General features: G+C 45.4%; 1 protein-coding gene across 1 annotated transcript; it reads right to left on the bottom strand.

Annotated features, from left to right (window-relative positions):
* Nucleotides 1-341: 341 nt before the first annotated feature.
* Nucleotides 342-12,705, bottom strand: LOC142772225 (uncharacterized). Its single transcript, XM_075874423.1, has 6 exons — nucleotides 12,160-12,705; nucleotides 11,855-12,030; nucleotides 11,339-11,398; nucleotides 11,208-11,267; nucleotides 11,037-11,141; nucleotides 342-373 (listed from the first exon to the last, which is right to left on the bottom strand). Exons 1-6 carry the CDS (start codon nucleotides 12,273-12,275, stop codon nucleotides 342-344), a joined length of 549 nt encoding a protein of 182 aa, XP_075730538.1. The 5' UTR covers nucleotides 12,276-12,705.
* Nucleotides 12,706-13,153: the final 448 nt, after the last annotated feature.

Below are 13,153 nucleotides of genomic sequence, written 5' to 3'. Positions count from 1 at the left end.
ACTCCAGATTATTTGTTATTGGTCAGTCGTAATAAAGAATGAAGTCAATACTCTGGGGACACAGCACCATGAATTGAAAATAAGATCAATGGAGGCTTGCTGAGGTGAAAGCATCTTGAATTCTTTTACGAATGACCTTTTATAGAGCTTTCTAACAATGATCGTTCAGACCAAAAGAGTACGTTGCTCGTGAAAAGGTGTCATAGGTGTAATGTGTTAATAGTTATGACTGCTTTGGTTGTTTTCAGTGTGGCATTGTGTTGATGTCATTATGTCTCAGACAAATACAACTTTTTTATAAGACAATCTGAAACCAAGCTGAGCCCTACCAAAAAAAAAAATCAGCAGAAGTTCATTCGGTGATGACGCAAACCTAAAAAAAAAACAGAAAATCTCAAAATGTTCTTTAAGCAAATTCGATTTGCTGTCTCGGCAGCTTCCATTCTTTGAGTAGCGATCATTTTAACAGCAAAGCTTTTCTTAGTGAGCTTCGGCGACGTAATGCGTATCTATCTATCTATCTATCTATCTATCTATCTATCTATCTATCTATCTATCTATCTATCTATCTATCTATCTATCTATCTATCTATCTATCTATCTATCTATCTATCTATCTCGAGGCTTTGCTGCATGGCTGCTGTGTTGCGTAGCGAAAAATAGGCTTTGCCTCAGGAATAGTCACAGTGCAGGTAAGCAAGCTCTACAAAAGACTACTTAGACTTTCACTTGAGATTTTAGGGAGAAAACGATTCTTAAATGCGATTTTAAATGCGAATTTCTTTGCGAACTGTGGACTTTGAGCGTATCTATCTATCTATCTATCTATCTATCTATCTATCTATCTATCTATCTATCTATCTATCTATCTATCTATCTATCTATCTATCTATCTATCTATCTATCTATCTATCTATCTATCTATCTATCTATCTATATATCTAGCCACTTACACTTGGGTGCTTCGTGGTCACCCGCTTAACTTGGCGTGAACCAAAATTAGTATGGGAAGGTAAGGTGGTTCGACGATTATGATCGGCTGGTCAAGACATGAATAATGTCAAACTCCCGTTGCGTACATCGTTATGCCTTTTCCACCAGAGAGTGGCACATACCCACGGGCGGGATTGTGCCGCTGTTATGTGGGTGTGTGTCACAGATGATTGACACTTAGTATCTACCCAGGAACGACGAGAATGGACATGGGCAATTTGAACGCACGAGCTTTACTATATACCCGATATTGGTAGCGTCGTGCCGACGAATGAAAAGAATAAATGTCAGGGTCCCAGCAAGAATCAAACCCAAGCATTCTGCGTGGCAATGAAGCATTTTACCAGCGAGCTACTCCAGGCCTCGGAACTTTTTTTTAAATAGCCGCTAATCTTCGTCAAACGTCAATAGTGGTTGCTGTGCTGCTTACCTAATTTCATGAACATTACTTTTATACTCCTTTGATAAAGCCGTCATGTCGGGTTAACGTCAATGTTGGTTAGTTACCATGTGCTGAAGTTGATTGATGTAGCGGTGTTCAGGGTCAGAAGCGTCGCCAGCAAATGCGCTTCACCTGAGCTTCTAGTGTTGCTGATACGCATGTTCTAGTTGGCATTGTTGCGCAAGTGCAAACAACTGGTTATATAAACATCTGCAAGTCTTCAACATTTGTCTATGCGTACAATATTTGTACATATATTTAGCGTCAGTTCCTGACGTGTCGCTCAATAAAAAAGTTACAAGACGGTCCCTTTCCCTCTGCAGGCTTCGCATAACGTTGATTCCCAGATACGTGGGATCTGCCGAACATTTTTAAACCTTATTTGCATAGAAAACTGCTATTAATATTTCCTGCGTACGAGCAGGCGATAGGGCTACCGATGAACACGAGCATGAGTAAATTACTTGATCTGTGTCTCCACAAGACGCTGGATTAATTGATAGAGGCACGGACCATAGTGCTGTACGAGCGCCTTTCGAAAATCACAACGGGCAGACACATACTAGAGAGTTTAGGAATTAGATATTACGCTCAGCACGGTGTCAAACCTGACGTACCAAGCAACGTAAGAGATTGGCTGGTGATCCTTCTTTTGCCGAAGAACATGCTCCCAGATTACCACAGAGGTAGACGGGAAAGTAAAGCACAGCACATACAGGAGAAGTATGGAAAATGTAAAAGAGGCCGTGTTCGTGGACCGCAGCCAGGTATGCGCACAGGCGTGGCTTTGTGGTCGCTGTAATAGATCACGAGAATGTTTGCAAGGCTAGCATCACGGTACGCACGGAGCACGTAGAAACAGGAGAAGAAGAGGCTACCACGCTCCCAGATAGCCACCACCACGGCCGAAGAGGTAATCAGCGACTCTAAGGCGGCATCCGCAACTTTGCCTACGGCTGCGTCTCTCCCGAGGCGTTACGAATTTTACTTGCGGGCAAAATTGAAAATAGAGATGTTTACGCATTATGGGCACCCACCCACAATTCTTTGCTCCCCGGCCACGAGGTGGCGCTCGGGGCGGCTCGAGGGTTTCCGGACCGAGCCGCTACCATCACCATCACCGCCCCTGCAGCGACGTCAATAGAGCAATGGGAGTGGGAGGATCGCCTCACCAGTTTTAAAGATATTACCCTGCATTACAGATTGGCCAGGTGCGAATTTCCGCCACCACACTAAAAACTGAACAAAAGGCAAGTGGTCACGTGGCGACAGCTGCAGACCAAGACGTTTCCAAACCCGGTAATCTTGAATCTCTGTTACCTGGAGCTTTGTGCGTTACGCTGCAAGTTTCGCGAGGCCAGGGCCACCCTGGAACACATGCTGTGGGTGTGTGGCAGAGGTAAGGCTCTAGACGAGGACACAGCCTCGAAGCAAAAGCGCTTAAAGAGTGCTCTGCTCAGCCATGTCCTTGAAGAATAAATGTGAGCCGTCCAGTGGACCGAGGCAGTGGCCAGAGCTCAAGGGCTCGTAGCCGATACCTATAGGTGGCTATATCTGCCCAGATCCCTGAACAACTCGCCGGACTTTTTTTTTAATAAAGTTGCGCCTCTATCTCATAATATCTTCTATTAAACCAATTTTTCAACATGGTTTAGGTGTAAGCGCACGAACAAAAGCTCATTTATCCTAATTGAACACTCGTATTTGATAGAATCAGCTATTTTGAACTAAAAAGGTTTTGTTACCTCTGAAATCTTTAAAAAATTTTTCTTCGTGGACGCTACAAATTGGTGAGCGACGCGAGCATTTATTGAAAGCTAACAAAAATAGTAAGGGTCACAAGGAATATTCTGAACAATGACACGTACCCTTGAGCATCGTAATTACGGCCCCCCAAGAAGAAACAATAGGAGTCGACCAGCTTCACCGAATTTCTGTTTTGCATTTGAATGTACATTAAGATATATTAGCATGTCGTGAAAACGAACAATGTAACACATAAGTGTCTTCTGTGTATGTATAATTTTTTTTCATAAATAAATTATCTTAAACGCTGTCAATTCTGTGTGAAAATCATCGTTCTGGATGGCGTGGGCTTCTGGTCTCTCATGATAGAGTACCAACTACTCTGAATCATTAACCATCTTTGAGAGTGTAGAACTCTTGATGGGCCCGGCTTGTTTTATTCTTATATCTCAAGGGACGCAAGCTGACTCACAGTAAAAAGCGCAATCTGAACCATAACAAGGCTAGTAACAGTCCCGTTTAAAATGAAAGGACGAGATTTAAACAATATATTTCCATTAGATTGAGCTTGATTTCACGTGTTCCCAGAGGAGACAGAGGCTGAAGGCTTTAACCACCTGTCGATAGCCTCTGTCCCCAGAAATGGCAGCATTGCTTGATTGATTGATATGTGCGGTTTAACGACCCAAAACCACCATCTGATTGTGAGAGACGCCGTAGTGGAGGGCTCCGGAAATTTCGACCACCTGGCGTTCTTTAACGTGCACCCAAATCTGTGCACACGGACCTACTACAATTCCGCTTCCATCGGAAATCATAGTTGGCAGCAGGCGCAATACTAAAATCAAAGCAGTAACACTTGAGCAATATATATGTGCAAAGAAATCATCAGAGAATAATCATCTTAACTAGACCTATTACCTCTAAAATGCTGCAGAAACATTGAATGAATAAGGCATGATAAAGAGGCCACCACCGCCTCGTTGAGCCAGCGAATGGTAATCCCACTGTGCCGTCCCTGCGTCACCTCATGGCCACATCTCTTAGTGGAAACAACCTGACAAATCTCTCTGCAAATGACGCGTACATCAACTGCTGTAACGTGAAGGAAGTTGATATGGGGCAGTAATCAGTAGCGCGCATGTCGCGCCCTGAGTTTGTGAATCTGCCCAACAAGATTCTACTAGAGCCGAGGAAACCACATACTTGCTAACTCCTACATTGGGGTCATTGACTCTTTGGTAAACGAAGAAAAGAAGACGTTACTAAGGGGCATTCCTGGGTGACCGGGATGCGCGCTTGCTCACGTTTCACAGTATTGGTTTCACCTTGACGAAGACTACGGCGTGCAAACGCGGAAAAAAGCAAAAAAGTCAGGAGAGCACAAACGCCTGCTTATGCAACTTAAGAAATGCACAACAGTAGAAAAGGAAGACAAAAAAATGGCAGCATATCCACGGAGTGAATGACGGAGAGTGGGGCGAAGCATTCGTCCGTCCATTCGTTCTTGCTTCCATCCGTCCATGCGTCCGCCTGTGTGACCGTACATGCGTCCATCCGCCCGTCTGTGCGTGCGTCTGTTCGTGCGTCCGTCCCTGCGTTCGTCCACGCATCCGCCCCTGCGTCCGTTCTTGCGTCCATCTATGCATCTGTCTGTGTGTCCGTTCGTCAATCTATTCAACACTCCAAGTACCACCATCTCGCATCTTTTCATAATATATTCCCCATATAGGAGCTCCTCCCTCCAGCGGACATTCCAAGAACTAAACGAGAGGTGGCACACGCACACTTTTTTACGGCTTACGCTTCGGGTCCACTTCCCACCTTTAACCACCTCGAGTTCATGGTATATACTAGTTCACTGTATTCTTGGCACTGCGCCCCAACGTTCGCTAAACCTTTCTAAAACTAAGGAAGTTACACCCAGCGTGTATAACGTAGCAACCCTTTCTTGTCAGATGGTGCTCAATGTACATGCCAATGGCTGCTAATGGGGAATGAGAGACAGGAGAATTAGGCTTTTACTTTCTTATGGCTTGCGCTTCGTATCTACTTCCCATCTTTAACCACCTCGAGTTCATGGTATATACTGGTTCATTGTATTCATGGCACTGCGGCTCAACGCTCGCTAAAGCTTTCTAAAACTAAGGAGGTTACACCCAGCGAGTATAACGTAGCAACCCTTTCTTGTCAGATAGTGCTCAATGTACATGCCAATGGCTGCTAATGGGGAATGAGAGACAGGAGCATTCGGCTTTTAGTTAACGCGCACGTCGCGAACTTTTTATGCCTCGTTCACACTGAAACATCCGCTTTCTACAGCGACCGAAATTCCCCTGCCGCCGAAACCCAGTGTCAGCGATGTCCGAATGAATGTAGATCCATTGGGGTTTCCCCGCACAGGTTCGAATCCTATCGACTGCGCCATGTCAGCGATGTCCGAATGAATGTAGTCAAGGCAGGGTTCAAATTTTAAGAAAAATTACCCGCAGCTTCCCTCGGGGGAACACTGAGGAGGATGCGGAGCATATAATTGGTTAACGGGGTGTTAAAGTGCGACTTACTTGGGTCGATGGCTAAATTGGTTAACGTGGTTGTGAAATGGGGTGTTAAATTGCGACTTACTTGGGTCGATGTCTAAATTGGTTAACGTGGTTGTAGGAGGGGGTGTTAAATGAGTGAACACGTACACACGTATGTGAAAGGGCGGCGCTGGTCGAAGGGACGTCGATCATTGTGTTTGTGGATTCGTTGGAATTCATTTCACCGCGACCTTGGACGTCGACGTGCCGTACAAACCAACCGACGAGCGGCAACTGAGCGAGCGAGCGCCGACCTTGAGTATATATACAGCTCGACGGCGCATGCACTGTCAGCTGTTGAATGTTCTCGAAGCGCGACGCCACATGCGCGTCCACTGGAGAATCAGAAGAATTGTAGATGTCGAACGCGGTGTGTAGAGGAGGAAGGGTGCACAGATGGTGGAGGAGTGAATTGATTGATTTGTGGGGTTTAACGTCCCAAAACCACTATATGATTCTGAGAGACGCCGTAGTGGAGGGCTCCAGAAATTTTGACCACCTGGGGTTCTTTAACGTGCGCCCAAATCTGAGCACACGGGCCTACAACATTTCCGCCTCCATCGGAAATGCAGCCGCCGCAGCCGGGAATCGAACCCGCGACCTGCGGGTCAGCAGCCGAGTACCTTAGCCACTAGACCACCGCGGCGGGGCGGTGGAGGAGTGAAGCACGCGCGGTGTGTAGAGGAGCAAGGGATGCACAGATGGTGGAAGAGTGGGCGACGGCGCGACGGCGCATGCGCGCGTGTCAGCTGTCGAATGTTCGAGAAGCGGTGCGGACGGCGCGGACGGCGCACTACAAGGCGCGAGTATAAGATGCTCCGCATCTAAAACTGTATTGTGCTATGTTACAGGTGAATCGGCAGTGGTTACATGTATAAGGAAACTGGACTCGGTGCAGGAACTCGATCGGATACGTCCGACGCCACTCGCGTCTCGGCTCGAATCTCGGCTCGTTCATAGAGAAATAAAGGTTAAGAGTGGACACTCCCGTAGACCCCAGCGGCCCAATCGACCCTAGCACACCTAGTGGTTGGTGAGAGCAAGTGGCGTGCGCTTCCTGTTTCGGTTTCACTGGCGCAAATTTTGAATTACTTTGCATAACCGACGTTTGGCTATGACGAAAGTTCATGATTTCAGACCACTATTCATCGCCCAAATGGATAGTTTTTGTAGGTCGTTTTGATTTAGCGATTCCCAGTTTTGTTTTGTTCAGTGGTTCGTGCGAATCGGTCGTGACGTATATTTATTTCGATTAAGTTATAATAAAAAGAGATGCAGGTAATGATAATTCACTACGGTTTTATTCATCGTGCTTGTGTTTTTCTTTTGGAACGAGTGATCAATGTATATATCAGTCAAAGAGACAGAGTATCCGTAATGTTTTATTCAAAGGCAAGGTAGAGTCTGAGAATATAAAAAGCACAATATGACAAAGGTAGACAACAAATGCATCTCGCCTTACAAATAAATTGTAACAAATACAGAGAGAACACAGACAACGCACACATCGCTAGAGTTGGCAGAAGCCGAGAAGCTGGTGAAGTATGACACACCGGGCCAGTGGGTAAGTAAGGGTCTATGGCAAAAAAACAGCGCACAATGCTGATGAAGAAGGAAGAAGTGACATATACACAGCAATGAAGTCGCGAATCACGCCTGGGGTTAACCGAAATAATGCATATAAAAAATAGCACACAGAAACCACACGACACAATATAGCAGAAAGGCAAAGGTGCAGTGTGCTGGCTGTGCTTAAGAACAGCTAGTCCAAAATGAAAAAAAGCAGACTTGATGCCTGCTTGTCCTCAGAAAGGTAGGGCTTTGCAGCTCGCTCACTACGTGAAAGACAAACTTTATGCTACAACACTGGAAGGTTTTGTGGCTTTTGTTATGCGTCGCCTTCATCAAAAACTTAAGATCCCAAGTGATTTGCGTCTGGGTGTTGCTGCGACACTTGCGAGCTAAAATAAATTGTAGTCATCACTTATCCAGAATTGTGGACCTTAATTGGTGCTACGAGAGCGGTTTTATAGGGCTAATAAATAGCAGAAGGAAACCACTCTGGCTCATTATTTTTCACAAAGGCTCTACATCGTACGTTATCACTCAAAAGCTATATAAAAATAAAATGGCAGCGTCCACAGCCCCATCAAACGCTACAAGTTTGAGTATTCTTTTGAAAATTTTGATGGGCAAGATGAGGAGGTTGACGAGAAGCTAAAATACGAAAAGCGTGATAACGTGAACCGTGCCCACTTCATACTGTGTTCCTTACCCGCTCGAAGACATTTCAACAACGGTTTTGTTATCGATATATTACTTGAGCTGGAGAGATAAAGCATACACAGTGACCAAGCGAGCCACAGTAAAGTGTACAGTTCGCCCGCATTTGCTACGAAAATACAGACAGGATACCCAACATTCTTTTTAAGGTTATGCAAATCACTTCGAGCGAATACACAGTGTCCCTACTCCTCATAGCGGGTAACCTAAACAATGTATGCAACGAAGGAGTGGCTAGTCCATTTGAGCTGAATATAAGCATATAAGACCATAATGAAGTCTGCTGTAACGAAGTAATAACATAACAAAGCTATTGCAGGATTCGGCTCAACTCGAATACTTTAGTGTAAACCCGCCGCTAATCGCTAACCTTTGGACTTGTCAAGCTGTATGCCTGAGATTGAAGACTGGAACCTATAGCCCTATCTAAGTTTCGGTTCACAAAATGCACATGCCAACATAAACGAACCCGGCAAAACATTTTCAGAAACTTCGCGCGACACCCAGCAGAACAGAAATGAAAATCGCCAACACTTGACAGATGGTGATACAAAACATCGCACACTTTCAGGTGATGTGCAGTGGCCTCAATTATGGCAAGAAAGTGAGATTCAAGTTGTTGTACGTATGCAAAAGCTACTTCTGATGGCACAGTGAGATTCCCAAAAAGTTTGCTGGGGACGTGGTATGCTTTGAGCATTGTGAAATACTGGTGGGTACCCTTAAGCGTCTCACTGTCGTCTTTCAGTAACTGTGGGCAACTGCAACCGTTACATGCATTCCGAAGGAATTGTTTGATGAGAAAACCAGCTACATAATATGCAGCGGAGTCATCGATAATATGGGAGTAAACGTTTGTCGCAAGTTCAGAGAGATCGTCTAGAGCGGGAAAGTCGTCAGGCTGTGGCTGTGCACACTCCTCATTATCCACAAGAGGCGCACTGGTGAGAGAGAATGGCGAGAGCTGCTCCTGGAGGAGGTCACATTCATCATCCTCGACATTTCCGTACTCTGACAGCTTGAAGAGTTTTCTTATACAGATGTGCTTCAGGCCACAAATAAATTGTGCTACATTGGGGTTGGTGTTGCAACCCTGTTTTTGCCTAATGTGGCCAAATATGTTCTCCAGAGGATCCTGTTGAAGCCTGCGTGTTAACAGGTATTCAAAATTGTAATTTTTGGAGAGGTCGTCCCATAGTTGACAAATTGCCTGAATTGTAATTTGCTAACCTACGATGGTTTGTGGTTGACGTCTGCCAACAAACTGTTATGATGCAATCCAGGGAAGCTGGCCTCGGAGGAAGTCAATCAGCTCTGAATCATTTTTCGTGATTGCATGCCGCAGCTTTTGCGAAGTTCTTTTTTTACTCGAGCTGTTCAAGGCATCGAAAATCCTGTCCATACGATCACAAAATTGAGCTGTAGGGATGGCCGAGGCAGGCAGCACCTTCGCATACACCAATGCCGTGATAGCAATCGAAACTGATGCACTGAGGACCTGAGTTGCTCTGCTGACCTTCATATTAGAAAAAAGGTTTCTGATAAACGTGCCGTTCAGTCATCTTTGGAGCCAATCGCAACCGCAACTTATGTGAGGATTGGTAAAGGCTTACAATGTGCGACCAGTTAACGATGTCATCCCCAATGTATAACTTGTGTGCTTGGACATTGCGCGTTGTTTTAATTAAATGCGGAACATCAAAAATGTAATATACCCGCTCACCATTAACTTCAAAAAAAGGCTTTGCTACTGTCACTCTTAGTTGGTTAGCGAGACTTACATTTGAACTGCCCTGGTCACAAATGACTGCTTTCACTGCAATATTAATGCTCCTAAGCTCCAAAATGAGTGACACCAGCAAGTTATGCATAACAGAAGATGGTGTTGACGTGTGCCCGATAGTAAAAGCAACCGGTTGAACCCACTTTCTCGAAACGCCAACAAGAAGAAAAACCAGTGCTCGATCAGCGATAGTTGAAGTGTGATGAGTGCCATCATCTGTAAAACCCTGGACAACATCTCTTGCAGCATCATAGTACAAATTTTTTTGAGTGCTGTTACGTCGAAAACTAAAGCGCACACTCGGTTCGTTCATTCCAAGCTTGAGTATTTGTTGCAATGGAAGAAAGGATTCCTGGAATTATGCCTGGAGTCATCTTTACATTAGCTAGCCACCTCCCTAATGAACGCCGGGAGGGCAAAGAAAAATATGGGGCCAGAAATCGGTATGCTCGCGGACCTCGGAAGTTTAAGTGAAGAGCGAATTTCTTGAACCACACGGGAAACCGCTTGCCCTTGCGTTTGGGCCTCAAGCGAACATGTGCAGAAAGAAGTTTAAAAACCTCCTCGGTGACGTGTGGTCGGATAACTTCAAGGGCCTTCGAAGTCGATGATGGTGCTTGGTGAGGCTGTCTCTGCAGTCTTTTGATAGTTTTCCGCTGTGCTGCTACTTTGGCTTGTAGATGTTTAATGGTTTGCTTGTACTTCATTGATGGAGACATTGTCGCTGGCACACAGGAATGCACTGCAATAAACAAAAAAATTGATGTAAAAGCGAAGAACAACTAACCCCATACGAGCACTTTCCTCGCTCTTTCAGACCCAAGGTGCACAACTTTCTGTGGTACAAAGTTTTCGATTCCACTACCTAAAAACAAACCATTCACAATGTTGACAATGCACAAAAAAAATGAAAATCACTGAGAGCCCACCCTTACATTTTGTAAGTGCACACGTAGTGTCCTTTTGAGGATAGTTTCCTCAGAATGTCCTAAACATAAAATAGCACATTAAAAACTGCTGCAATAAAAGCATAGTCACCATTTTCTCTAGGGCACTCAGGCGTGGAGCTGTTGGCAAAGACGTCTTCTGGAGGGTCTTGTGAAGCTTGTTCAGTGCCTCGGACAGTGCTGTCGGAACAATCTTCCAAGAAGCCTGCGGAAGTCTCTATATCAATCCACTCTGGTGTTGAAGTGAACATACAACTTACCGGTCACACAAGTTGCTTTTGTGACAGCTGAACGACTGGTTAAGGTTTTCTCCGGCAAGACGAAATCAGCAGAAATTATTTCACCAGCTACAACGGAGCTGCCACCTGCAGAGGTTTGGTCAACAGTCAATTTGGGTAAAAAAAAAAAACAAATCGCGACACTGAACGCACCCTGTTCATCGGGGCACCTCAATGTGTGGGAGCCGCTTTTTGAAGCCTCTACCGCAGGTCCTGAAGAAATGAAATTACGACAATGTGTCAGTAAGAGGCTTAAAATAACACAAACTGAAGCTCATCCACACCTTGCAGTGCAGCTTCTGCAGCCATGTCACAGTCACTACTTGAAGCGACGCTCAGAGAACCTGCATATATGTGCAGTTGGTACAAGTTACAAAGCTTGTAGCATGGGGAAACTTAAACAGCTCTTTCAAACGCATAAATTGGTCGAACGTGGAAGAAAAGAGAAGGCACCAACTAGGAAACAAGTAATTTGTGATTTTTGGAATTCTCAACAGTGGCAGCTTTCACTGATGAAAGGTATACGTACATGTGCACTCAGGCTTGAAGGTAACGTAAAATAGCCCTTTAAAGTCTTTCAAAACAAGTTGCGCAGGTCCAGAGCATCAAAAAATGACAGAAATGTAAAGCTGCTGTTAGGAAGGTAATAGCCCACAATTCACAGAATTTAAGACTTTCCAAGTGTTACTTCTGTAGTGAGGTTTCTCCATCAGCTACAAAGATCTTCACGGTTAACTGTCGCCACTGATTCAATACAAGTGGCTGCTATGCACATATTTGAGTTTCAGTCAATCACTTACATGGTGCAGCTGGTTGCACACTGGGAACAGCCATTCTTGTAAGCCTTGTGTGCCCAGGGTCCATGAAACTTTGAGCAGTAAAATGGTCGCTACAAACCCTGTACGTTGCGTACAATAGGCTGGCCGGCTTACTCAAGAGATCATCGCGTCCAGCATACTGCATCCATGCTTTCATCCTGCATTGGCAATGAACTATCAGCTGAAAGGGGAAGTGCTTGAACGGTGATTTTTTATTGTTACCCTCACTTAGCAAGTACGAACAGTAAGCCTACAGGCATGCAAACCATACAAAAGCTTTAACACACGTGCCGTCCCGTGGTACGCGGAAGAAACTCGTCCCAGGCTTCTTGTGGGTTCTGTCATTGTTGAAGCACCACGATACACAGCAGTAGCTGCCGTAGCTTCGACCGCCGGACGGCATGGCGTCAGCGCGGTCTGAAAATGTTAGTAAGTGGATGCTTCGCTGTCAAATTACGAAAAAGATATGTGCACGTCATAAGTGTACCAGCAAACCCCTTTGAATGATTAGCTAATCGATGCACAATACAAAACCAGTGATACATCTCTGACCCATAGAACTCTGACTTACAAAGATATACGTCAAGACCACGTACAAAGATCTTCAGAAGTTTCCAGGCTGCTATCCCTTGTAATGCAATGGTATGGCGGCCTGGGAACTTTAGAACACCTTCGTACGTACGCAGTATCAGCAGTACCTTGGGAAAAAAATCGTAGTTGAAATTTGTGCGGTAAAATTATATTGGAAACGTCAAAAAAATTTGTGAGCAGCTTGCACTAGTGGCACAAGGCTAGCGAAAAAACGAAGATGATGGCCACTTGGCTAGTCCAGATTTGCCTGCGGCACACGAAGAATTATTCGTGTTGCGAGCCTTCGGGAAACGTGTCGTGAAGTATGCGTGGCCCAGCGAACGCTTCTCAACATTTTGCACCGAGCCTATGACCTAGCTGCCCAGCCTACAGACGCTCGCGTCCGTGGCAGACGCAGCACGCGTCGCCTCGGCTTGACGCCGTGCCGCCTTTGCTATACTGCATACGTTGCACAATGTTCCCGTCTAGCCGCCGCATAGAGGCAAAAACTTTCTTTTTAGCGAACCTCCCAGTCCTTACAGGCTTCAGTGGCGCAATTATGTAAAAGTTCCAAATCCGGACAAAGGCGGTCTCTTCCATTGAGTCGCACGCGATTGGCCCATACAAGCTGTGACGAATGCTGTGACGTTATGAGTGACGTGGACTGGAGTGTCACGTGACTCTTTTTTTTTTCGGTTTTCGGAGAAAGGC

Source organism: Rhipicephalus microplus, chromosome 9, assembly GCF_043290135.1.
Source record: "Rhipicephalus microplus isolate Deutch F79 chromosome 9, USDA_Rmic, whole genome shotgun sequence".
NCBI classification, from domain to species: Eukaryota; Metazoa; Arthropoda; class Arachnida; order Ixodida; family Ixodidae; genus Rhipicephalus; species Rhipicephalus microplus.
Note: the sequence above shows the minus strand (reverse complement) of the source record. Positions and strands in the feature narration are given on the sequence as shown.